Source organism: Idiotropiscis lumnitzeri, chromosome 3 (genome assembly GCF_059441095.1).
Source record: "Idiotropiscis lumnitzeri isolate Australia: NSW breed Sydney's pygmy pipehorse chromosome 3, RoL_Ilum_1.0, whole genome shotgun sequence".
In the NCBI taxonomy this organism is placed as follows: domain Eukaryota; kingdom Metazoa; phylum Chordata; class Actinopteri; order Syngnathiformes; family Syngnathidae; genus Idiotropiscis; species Idiotropiscis lumnitzeri.
This window is the reverse complement of record NC_142393.1, coordinates 29995935-30006866: the sequence shown is the minus strand read 5'-3', so window position 1 is coordinate 30006866 and position 10932 is coordinate 29995935. Positions and strand designations below refer to the sequence as shown.

The 10932-nt window shown below is 42.3% G+C and overlaps 1 protein-coding gene across 1 annotated transcript; it reads left to right on the top strand.

Annotated features, from left to right (window-relative positions):
• The first annotated feature begins 6030 nt into the window (after positions 1 to 6030).
• On the top strand, positions 6031 to 8070 carry LOC148340766 (uncharacterized). Its single transcript, XM_088289461.1, has one exon. The coding sequence runs from the start codon at positions 6031 to 6033 to the stop codon at positions 8068 to 8070; it is 2040 nt and encodes a 679-aa protein (XP_088145587.1).
• Positions 8071 to 10932: the final 2862 nt, after the last annotated feature.

Here is a 10932-nt window from a genome sequence, read left to right as displayed (position 1 = left end):
TTTGCATCACGCTCTTTCTCCATTTGATGTACTTTTCTCTAGTAATCAAATTCTTGAGTCAAGTCCAGTCCTATTTAAATGTGTACTAAGTTATCTCAATTCATCCCCCCCCCACTTTAATATGGTATTTACTGCTCACATTCACGCATTCGTTCTCCTACCTTTCGCCTAGTACATGTCTTTACAACTGAAGGTTTCACTGTTTCTTTTTCTTGACATCTGTCACAAAACATTGGCGGATGATTTCTTCAAACGAAAAAATTTTTCAGGTTTGTGCGTCGCAGAACAGGTGTTGTGCCAAAGTACTTGCTCCGAAAAAAAATCTGTATCCCCTGACGGGACGTTGCAACTTTTGTTTTCATTGAAAGACATGAAGAATATATACTTTTATGTTTTTGATTTGCAGTAATTTAAACGAGGTAGTTGTATAGCATTTGTATAGTATATTGTATAGTTGTTTGAGGCAGTGACTGAGTGTGGGGATATCAGATGTCCTACTGCGTGAGTAGACATTGAATGCACCTCGAGTCCAACGCTGAATGTGAGTGACTTCATTTGTTTTTCTTTTGTTAGTCTTGCCGCTGCTGTCGATTGTTTCGAAAATAAAATAATAAATAAATAAATAAACCAGTCAATTGGAATACAATTACGTGTTCTCTATCAGGAGCCACTGAAGTCACTGCTATGAATGCACATGTTCCACTTGTCTTTGCAGCTTCACATCAAATCAAACTCTACTGGCCTTATGTTTGCAGCAGACCAGTTGCGTCTCCTCAAGTTTCGAAGAATACTTCACCCTCACTTTGTCTGAGCAACCAGTATTTTTTTAATTCCACAAAACTAAGAAGGACCCAACAAAAACGGGAGTTTACGAGATTGCATTGGACAAATGTAATTGCAAAAGGGATTCGAAGAGTCCATCCATACTGTAGCTTTGGTTTCCAGCGACAGTGTAAAAACTATAAGCTCCAAGAAAAAAAATAGCCCTCTCTTTACCTGCACTGGGTACTGTCGCTTTAATGACTATCCTGTTACAGTAAATGTGACAGTGGAAAGTGAGTCATCCCTCAAGGCTGTTATCTGCTTTCAGGGGAACATTTTGCACCACAGCCAACAACCGTTGAAAAGGTGGCCAGGAAGATTTGGTGAGAGGCAGAAGACTGTTGGCACGCTGCAGTCAAAACTCCCACAAAATATTTATCTGCAAAGCTTAATTAAAAAAGTTGGAGGAGACTGTTGTAAAGGTTGCAAAGAAGAAGTCCCATTGCTTTGGTAAGTCTTGAAAACAATATATCCTGGCGTGAAAGGAAAATGCAAAGGCGACACAACATTGAAATGATCAGTTGAAATCTGATGTTTGAAGATAAGAAAAACACAGATGACCACATCATCAAAAGATCATCATTGCAGCCAAAAGGTGTCATGCTTGCCATAAATTAATATCATCATGCATTTTGTACCTCAATGCCACTGGCAGCATCGTTAAAAAGGCCTAAGAATATTAGTTTATGCTTATTTTCATGTAAGAGCTCAGAAGTAGCAGTTGCTGTGATCCCTTCACACATAAGAGGGAACAGTTTTGACATCCACCTCAGTGAGCTACAGTCACTGAAGCCTCATTATTGGCTTACAAGCGAGGTATTTCTTGTCCATGAAGTCTAAGCAACGGTGGAAAGTAACTTCAGAAATAATATTGCAATACAAATATGTTAAAAATATGAATTTCCTTGACATTTTAAGGATGCTGAAATTGGCATGCACAGTCTGATCCATTAGGTGACGCAAACTACAAATCAACCACTGAAGATCAGTAAACTAGGAATCATTAGGAAAATATAAAAAGTTGGCTGAACAGAACCCGCCTGGGTAGAATGTATTAAGTGAGCAATGTATAGATTCTGTGACCGTAAGTCAAATGAGAACTATAAGGAGGACTCAGGAATCCCAAATCTTCCCCAAACTAACGCAGCCTCCTAGCTGTGCAACTCGTCCTTTGGAATGATAACACTGTAAGGCCGCAAGGTGCATGTTAGCAATCCCTGGAGGTCAAAGCCTGACTGGTCAGTGTAGCGAATTGACTGTGAAAAAATACATTATGTGAATATGATCTTAAGAGATGGTGCAAGGGAAAGCTGAACAAAAGGGCAGCTGTCCACAATGGCGTAGTCTGTCTTATCATTCATGTTATTGCATCCAAGAAACATCACAAGTTTAGACAACAGACTGCAAAAAAACCCCCCAAAAAAACCAACAAAATAAGGCTGATAAAATCCCGGAATGCCTCTGTGTGATAATCTCCCAGAATGCCTCAGTGTGATATTCTCCCAGAATGCCTCAGTACTGTTTTTGTGTTATTTTTATTTCTTTTTGGTGATAGTAATGGCATGAGAGATGCATGTTTTGTGTTAATTTTATATTTGCTTGTATGCTGTTCGGAGATATTTATGGTTTTGATTTGAAACCATGACTCTAAGGAGTGTAGTGACCAGTGATACCCTCCCCTAAGAAGTATTACAGAGACATCTCTAACTGGCCTGAGCTAAAGTGCTGCAACTAACAATGACGAGCCAGCGTGCACTTTTTGGCATGCTAACTCTCACCCAGACTAAATCTTTAATGTGGAAATAGCATCTGAAACTGGTGCTATCCCCTTAACACTGTGAAAGCACGGCGTGCCTAAATGAAAATTACTCAGTAAGATCAACACAACCGTTCTGCTTTCCAACACCAATTCTTGTTGAGGTTTTTAACCTTCTGTTTTTAGCTACCATATTTAGATCAAAATTTCTCCAATTGTTGATATGAGTAACTTAGGTGTAGATTGTGGTGGTGCCTCTGGACAAGATCAATTAAAAACACCAAGATCTTTTGATCTGGCTACCAGTACATTTGTTTTGAAAGCAAGTAATTGACTGGCGCATCACCCGAACACCTGTCACACCATTTTATCTTGCTTTTGCATTGTAGTTTTTACATACACTGTAAAAAAACTGACTCTATAATTTACAGTAAATTACAGGGAAAAAAAGTTGCCAGCCAAGTATTGTAAACTAAAATTTAATTACTGTAAAAATCTATTACAACATATTGCTGAAAATGCTTTACGAGTTTTTAATGTATAAAAATTTTAATTATTATTATTATTTTTTTTTTTAGAAAACAGCAATTTATTGTAATCTATTTAAAAACAGTTTCTTGTATTCTAATGAATTACAGTGCCTACCTGGCAACTCATGCTGCCAGTAAATACCTGAAAATAAACAATACAATAAGTAGTTGAAAAATGTTTTTACAGTTAATAATGGATTTTACATTTCCTGCTTTGCAAATTATGTAGATTGTGAATGAAACAGATAAATGTCAGGTTTAAATGGCTTAATGCCGTTTGGGAGAGCTTACTGAAATGGCCAAGGCCAGAAGGAACCAGGCAAGGTTGTTCATTTTTACCGGCCGGCGGGGAGGGAGGGACAGAGAGCGAGCAGTTGACCTGCTCGCAGCTCCGTAGGACTCCCTGTCTTCCCACCCCACCGCCTTTGCTTTTATTAGAGCTTGAAGAAACTTGCAAAAATGTAGGTGTGTGTGCGTGTGCAATCATTAATGCAATTAATGTATAAAAACATGATTAGAAATACACAAACTGATTATATAAGGTTTGAAGTGAAATATGGTTTATTAATGTTGTTTTACCACATAAATGCTGCATAATAACCATTTTATACCTATATGCACGCGTTAGTAGATGTCTGTGTTTATGTGTTATGAGAATTTGCGCAGGCTGTGTCTATGTGTTGTGAGAATTTGCACAGGCTGCATCTATGTGTTATGAGAATTTGCACAGGTTGTATCTATGTGTTATGAGAACGGGAATAATTGGAGAGAATTCGTACAGGGCCTAAGCACCAGGAATGTCTGACTCATGTGAAAAGGTACAGTCGATAACGAAAAGGGAGTGAGGATTGGCAAAGGCCAAAGTTGTGCGAAGGGCCATGCGAACCATCAAAGCGCACTCGAACGGGAGGGGTTGGGGTGCGATATTGGCTATAAGAATGTGACGGAGGCAAAACGAAAGTAGAGTCGGCTGAGGGTTCTACGCGCGGACGCCCAGCATCGTATTTTTTGCTCGCATTACTGAGGACGCCGGGGCTCTCCGTCCTTCCAGCACACGGTAATGAGATTTATGTCTTGGCATGTAATCTATGAGCTGAAATACAATTGTTGCTTGCTTGTACACTTTATACTGTGGGTTAAATAAAATGTGCCGCTTGTTTAACGCAGTGAAGTGTTTGTTGTCCATGTAAGTTGCCGACGATCCGCGATCCTGAAGTTAATAATAAGTCATAGCAATTGATCATGAGTTGTGACTATTATATTATTTGATACTGTAATTGATAATAAGCAGTGTCTACTCAAGGGCTCACGCTTGTCTGATTGGAAATAACAGACAGCTTAACCCATTGTAGCCTGGCGATTGGGTATCAGTCTCGCTACTAGTCACTCTTATTGATGCTGTAATTGATCATAAGCAGTATCAGAATTGTTTCAAAACAAGGTTACTTGAAGTTATTATGATCTTCAGCTTATCTTATAATAACACATTGTCAGACCTGCTACAAAATAGTTTTATTAAATATAGAGCATCTCAAAATATCAAACACAGATGCAAACCTGAGTCCAAAATTAAGTTGTGGTACAAAATCCCCTTTAATGGTGTTTGTTTGATTGTAGACATGGGGCGGCATGGTGGACATCTGGTTAGCATGATGGCCTGACAGTGCAGAGGTTGTGGGTTTGATCCGGCTCTGGCCTTCCTGTGTGGAGTTTGCATGTTCTCCCCGTGCCTGTGTGGATTTGTCATGTCATGTCATTATCCACACCGCTTATCCTGTACAGGGTCGCAGGAGGGTGCTGGAGCCTATCCTAGCTGACTACGGGCGAAAGGCGCACTACACCCTGAACTGGTCGCCAGCCAGTCACAGGGCAGACATAGACATCGTCACTGATTGGGAATTGAACCCACGCTGCCCACACACAACTCGGGCGAGTGTGCCACTACACCATCAGTGACCCCCTGTGTGGATTTCCTCCGGGTATTCCAGTTTCCTCCCACATTCCAAAAACATGCATGGAAGGTTGATTGGACACTCTAGGTATGAGTGTGAGCGCGGATGGTTGTTTGTCTATGTGTACCCAGCCTACTGCCTGGAGATAGCTGGGATACCCTACAGCACCCCCCGTGACCCTCGTGAGGAGAAGCGGTACAGATAATGGATGGATGGATGGAAAGCGTTTTGTTACAGATCCAGTGCTGTAATAATAATAATAATAATAATATTCCCTTCATTAGTCCCACAATGGGGAAATTCGAGATTCGAACCCAGGCCTCCTGGGGAGACTGGGTCCTGAACGCGGCGCCTTAGACCACTCGGCCATCCTGGCAGCCAATAATAATATTCCCTTCATTAGTCCCACAATGGGGAAATTCGAGATTCGAACCCAGGCCTCCTGGGGAGACTGGGTCCTGAACGCGGCGCCTTAGACCACTCGGCCATCCTGTAAAGTTGTATTGTCTAATATTTTTTTCAGCTCTACCAATACAACTTTCTGAATGTTAAGCACGTCATCTAATCTGTTAAAACACCCAAGAAGTTGTTTCCCGCTAAACTTAGAACATTGAAAAGTCGTCAACAGTCAAGAATGTGCCACAACAGAACTTTCAGTGACAATGTGATTTCAGTTGAAGCGAAAGAATGACCATTGAAGTAAACATTTACCTTACAAGACAGCATTGTCAGGGCCACACCTTTCATACAAGGAGACCAAAGTGACATCATCAATCAGACAGGAAGCAGAGCATTGCCCCATCACAGAGAGGCAGAGCAATATTCTGACATCATAAGGCATTTGGGATTTTCTAGCAAAGGGCCCCTTTGTCATAGGGTGAAACAGTGTCCCTCTTTGGCAAGTTTGAGTGTGTCATGCTTTAATTTGGATAATTTGTCGCCACAATTGGGGCACCTTTGATGTTCGAGAATGGAGTCGGGATGCACGGACAAGCAGGAGGTGGTCCTCCCAATTGTGATGAAACATTTTGAAAACATCTCTTCAGCACAGTGGTGTCTGCTAGCTGCCAGAGACTTTGACTCAGACACGGGGGCCATCTTGGCTGACATGTGCATAGAGATTGCTCAGAAACTCGCGGCTGACACCCTGAAAATGATCCTGCCACTGCTCCAGCAGCGGGCGGTGGACATGAAGTCCAAACGCATGGCGCCAGTCATGGATGGTGCCATGAACACTGCCTTCGCATCAGCACTGAGCGTTCCTGAGCAGCCGTCTGACTATGCCAACAAGCTGGACTCGCTGCTTGCAGACGAGATCTCCCAAAGGGTCAACCGGACTTTGGCGTTGGCCACCGACACAGACGCTGAACCACTGGTACCCGTCATCTACGTCCCGGGGGTGTTCACTAAGCTGGAGGTTCTGTCGAAGATGGTAAGGCTCTCCTGTGGCACTCTGTGGTCTTATCTGGGACATGTGGAATCCACCACACGGTGTTTGGGAGCATGCTGGCGTCAACACACCGGCAGCACTCAGGCGAAAGACAATGAGGAGCCTCAGAGCTCAAAGTCACCTTGTAGTCCAAAATCAAACATTGGTGCTGGAGAGACGACAGAGGCGGTGACTGAAATCCTACGCAAGTGGTCAGAGCCCACAGACTCCGTTCCTACAGGTTCCCCAACAAATAACTCCCCGGACCTTCATGGGACAGCGTCTGACATTGTCACAACGATTAAAGGTGATCTTCACTATGCCACCAATATAGACAGAAAGAGCAGCATGTCTGCCTGTCCTCATTTTGATCTGAGGTTGATCCTGAAGACCTTGACCAACTTTTTTTCTTCTCGAGAGCAGCCCACGCCCCACCAGGAGGTTCTCCGCAAAAGCAGCTTTGTGGAGTTTTCAAAAAATCAATTTGCGAAGCTTATGACAGATGTTGCCTCTCCAGATGTGCAGAAGGAGTCCGACTTCCTGGTGGGGGTTCCACGATACTCGGCCCGTAGCAGTGCATTCCATCCTGAGGGATCCCTGCCGGTTTCCAACCTGGAAACGCACGGCAGTCCTCCCCCTCTCAATTTTGAAGGAATACAGAATGAAGTGGAGGACCTGTACGACAAGTATCCCTTGGAAGGACAAAGAGTCAGCAAGACCATAGACAGTCTTAGAGGTGACATCACAATGTTCTCCACACAGCTGAGAGATAAAATTTACAATTACATTGAGGCCAACCAGGCCAACCTCACTGCAGAGTTTTCCAGCAAGCGATCTCCAAGCAGATGCAGTGAGCAAATAGTCCAGCATCCAGAAGTCATGAAAACCATTATTGAGGATTCTGTTGGGAAATTTTTGCAGCAGGTGCTCCTTTGGATGGAGATGGAGCCGAGAAAGAGGAAAGCCAGCGCAGACGAGGTGTGCGGCGCATTAAAAGATATTGACACTCTCGTCACCTCCATTGTGACCTCGCAACCTGAAGCTTTCAGTTCTCAGAGGACTCCGGAGTGGGAGTCAGAGTCAGAGTTGGAGTCAGAAGCTTCCGTTTCTGCATGTAACCGACAGCACCAGAACCACTCAGAGCCCATCATCACAGAGTCTTCGCTACGAGAGGTGACCAGGAACTTTGTTAGCATGCTGATCATTACAATGGTCAAGTGCTTCCCAAAGAAGGTTCGCAAGTCCCTGCAGCCGGATGATATGCTTCTGATCATCCGACGTCTCTCGGACAAAGTGCTCACAATCAACTTGGCATCACTGGCTGCTGAGGACATGGTCAGCTACAGCAGATTTATCCATGCAGTCATCAAATACCTCTGTAGACAGTTTGGCTCCAAGGAGAAGTTGCTCGTAGCATTGATGTCTGAAGAGCCATGCTTTGATGACGCTGTGCTGACACACTTGACCAACACACTCAACAACTGGCACGACAGAGCTGCGCAAAGCAGAATCAGGGGATTCTTCTCCGCTGTGGGCAAAGTGTTCATGAAACCCTTCACGGTTGTCAGTCCGGAACACTAATAGCACTTTCCCTTCAAGCTGGTTTGAAATGATCTATGAGTTTTTGAATTTTCTTTTAAATTATTTTGTTTTGAGGGCGGCACGGTGGACAACTAGTTAGCACGTTCGCATCACAGTTCAGAGGTGAATTGTTCGGTTACGGCCTTACTGTGTGGAGTTTGCAGTTTCCTCCCACATTCCAAATACATGCATAGTAGGTTGATTGGACTCTGAATTGCCCCTAGTTGTGTTTGTGAGCGTGGATGGTTGTTCGTCTTTGTGGCGCCTGTGGTTGGCTGGCAAACTGTTCTGGGTGTATACCCAGCCTGCTGCCCGAAGACAGCTGGGATAGGCTCCAGCACGCCCGCAACTCTCGTGAGAAGCGGCTCAGATAATGGATAGATGTTTTGTTTTGGGGGGTTTTAACCGCAACAACAGTCACACGGAGCTGGAAAAACTAGTGACGGACAAGCAGTAACATTTCCAAATGGAAGGCTCAGCATCTTGGGGGCGGTGCCCCCCAAAAAATCCCTGTAGCCAACTATGAAGCATCACATTGTGGCGGGATGATCAGCTAAATTCCCTTAGAGGAGTTTATTAAAATAAAACATCTATAAAAGGCCAAAAACAAAATGGTAGACCTCCTCTAAAGTTTACCTCCAAAGACTTTTTTGTAGGTCTTGGGCTGTTACATATGCTTCCCAATTTCCAGAGAAGTAGGGGAAACTGAATGCTTCATTAAAATTTGGATGGGGTGCTACTAAAGCATTTTAGGAAATTCTACAAAATAAATCTCTAAAATATTGATTTTTGTGCTTGGCATGATGTGTACAAAATTTCTCAAGGTCTTTTTTGTATATTTAGACCTTCAAAATCGACATTGTGTTTTCACATGAAGGCCGAAACACTCTTCCAAGCAACTTGGATTATTCCTATAGACCTGGTTAACCGTGAGGGAGGATTGTATGAATGAATAAAAGATGTATTTTCTTTTGCCTGTAGGTCGCTGCCCGGGCCATAGAAATATGACACACGAAAGGAAATGAGTCACAAAATACAATTTATGTCACAAAATTTATTAAAAGCACATCTAAAAAGCATTATGACTCAGTTATTTATAATTTATTCACTGTTTTTTGCTTGGGTTTATTCTGGCATGTTTTTTAGTATATGTTTTCCATTTTATTTTATGAAACCATGTAATTGGTGTCAGTCATTAAGAAGAATTGCCAAAATACAAAAAAAAACAATTGGATGGGAGTTCAAACAATATATCTGCTTATTCATGCTTTTACACACTTGCAGGGAGTCAAAGTCTGATTGTGAAGGTTGCCTCGTTTCACAGCTGACTCAGTGAGGAGGAAAGCTGCACTTTCTTTTACAGTATTTGATTGAAGTTGTATCAAGGTCCTGCATTTGTAACACGTTACCAGACTGAGTGATGTTAATTTTACAAAATAAATGACACCAAGTCGTTATAACACTTGCTTACTGCCAAAATGTAATATATTATTGTAATGGTTATTTTTGTAACGCGCTACCCCTGACACTGGTTTCTATAATGTATATATTACGGTTGTGATTGTGAATAAAGATTTGAGTGCTAGTCTAGTGAGCATAAGTGATATAGAGAATAGGTTGATTGTTTTGAAAACTGCAGTAATTTTTTTTTTCAGTTCAGTAGATACCTGAGAGTCACTGCGTTCAATAATCATATTCTTATTAAAGCAACACACTTTCAATTAGGCAGTGTGTATAAACAATACATATATATATATATAAAAACAATAATAAATATTGAAAATAGAAGTATTGGTTTCAAATTAGGGTAGCAAGTGTAAGGGTTACAAACCTATGAGGGTTTCAAGGTTGGGTTAATGATTCAAGTTCAGGTTTTGGTAAAAGGTGTTAAGGTGTAGCCTCTAGTCAGCTTTGACATGTCTAGTTGCTGTGTTGGAATTTGAATATCTGGGTGGCCTTTCTTATCCTCGAGAGGACCCACATCTGAGATGGATGCAGTCAAGGAAAAATTGCGCTTTCTCAAATGCCGCCTTCACATGTATATGATTTTCACTTAGACAGTTTTTTTCTCAGAGTCGGTTGACATCGGTCTTCCTCATGACCTCCCATCTCACGAGTCCAAGTCCAAGGGCGGGTTGTCCCACGGTTGATTCCCGTCTGGTTCCATGGCTTATCCCAAGGCTTGGCATCATCCTGTAATGTTCTCTGTGTGTAATTGTGTGTACTGCTCAGATCTCGAAATGTCGTGTCTTTAAAATGTGTTTTTGCAATGGTCTCCAGTGCCAAATTTGTTGTGTCTTTAGCTCTACTGTCTATGAGGCAAATGTGCTGTATTAATTTTGGTGTGTATGGGAAGTGCTGTTTGTCATCAGTAATTATATGCAGACTGACTATGTGCATGTGTTGCAAATGTGGAGTGCAATTCATGAAGTCTCCGGAATTAAACACATTTAATCTCAGTTATATAAATCTAGCATATGAGAATAATATAATCAGTAAACACAATCACGCAGTGGCAGGCCGTACATTTCACACCTGGGCCTTCAGTGAAGTCCTACTTAGGCCTACTTGAATAAATCCCTCATAATACTATAATTTATGACATCACGGCTGAACAAATAATATACAGAAACACACTTACACAGTACTAAGTAAGTTTTGAACGACGACCTGCTTCTCTTGAAAGGCCCGTCTTGAAAATGGCCTCGCAAGTGTATCTGCAATTAAATCTTCACTTTTCCCTCCTGCGGCCATTGTGGCTTAAAAAAAGCAAGAATATATTTTAGATTTTCAAACGGTCGCCAGTTACGACTTCCGGGTGTGTTGATTCCGCATAACGCTGCCCCCTCACGAGTGAGTATC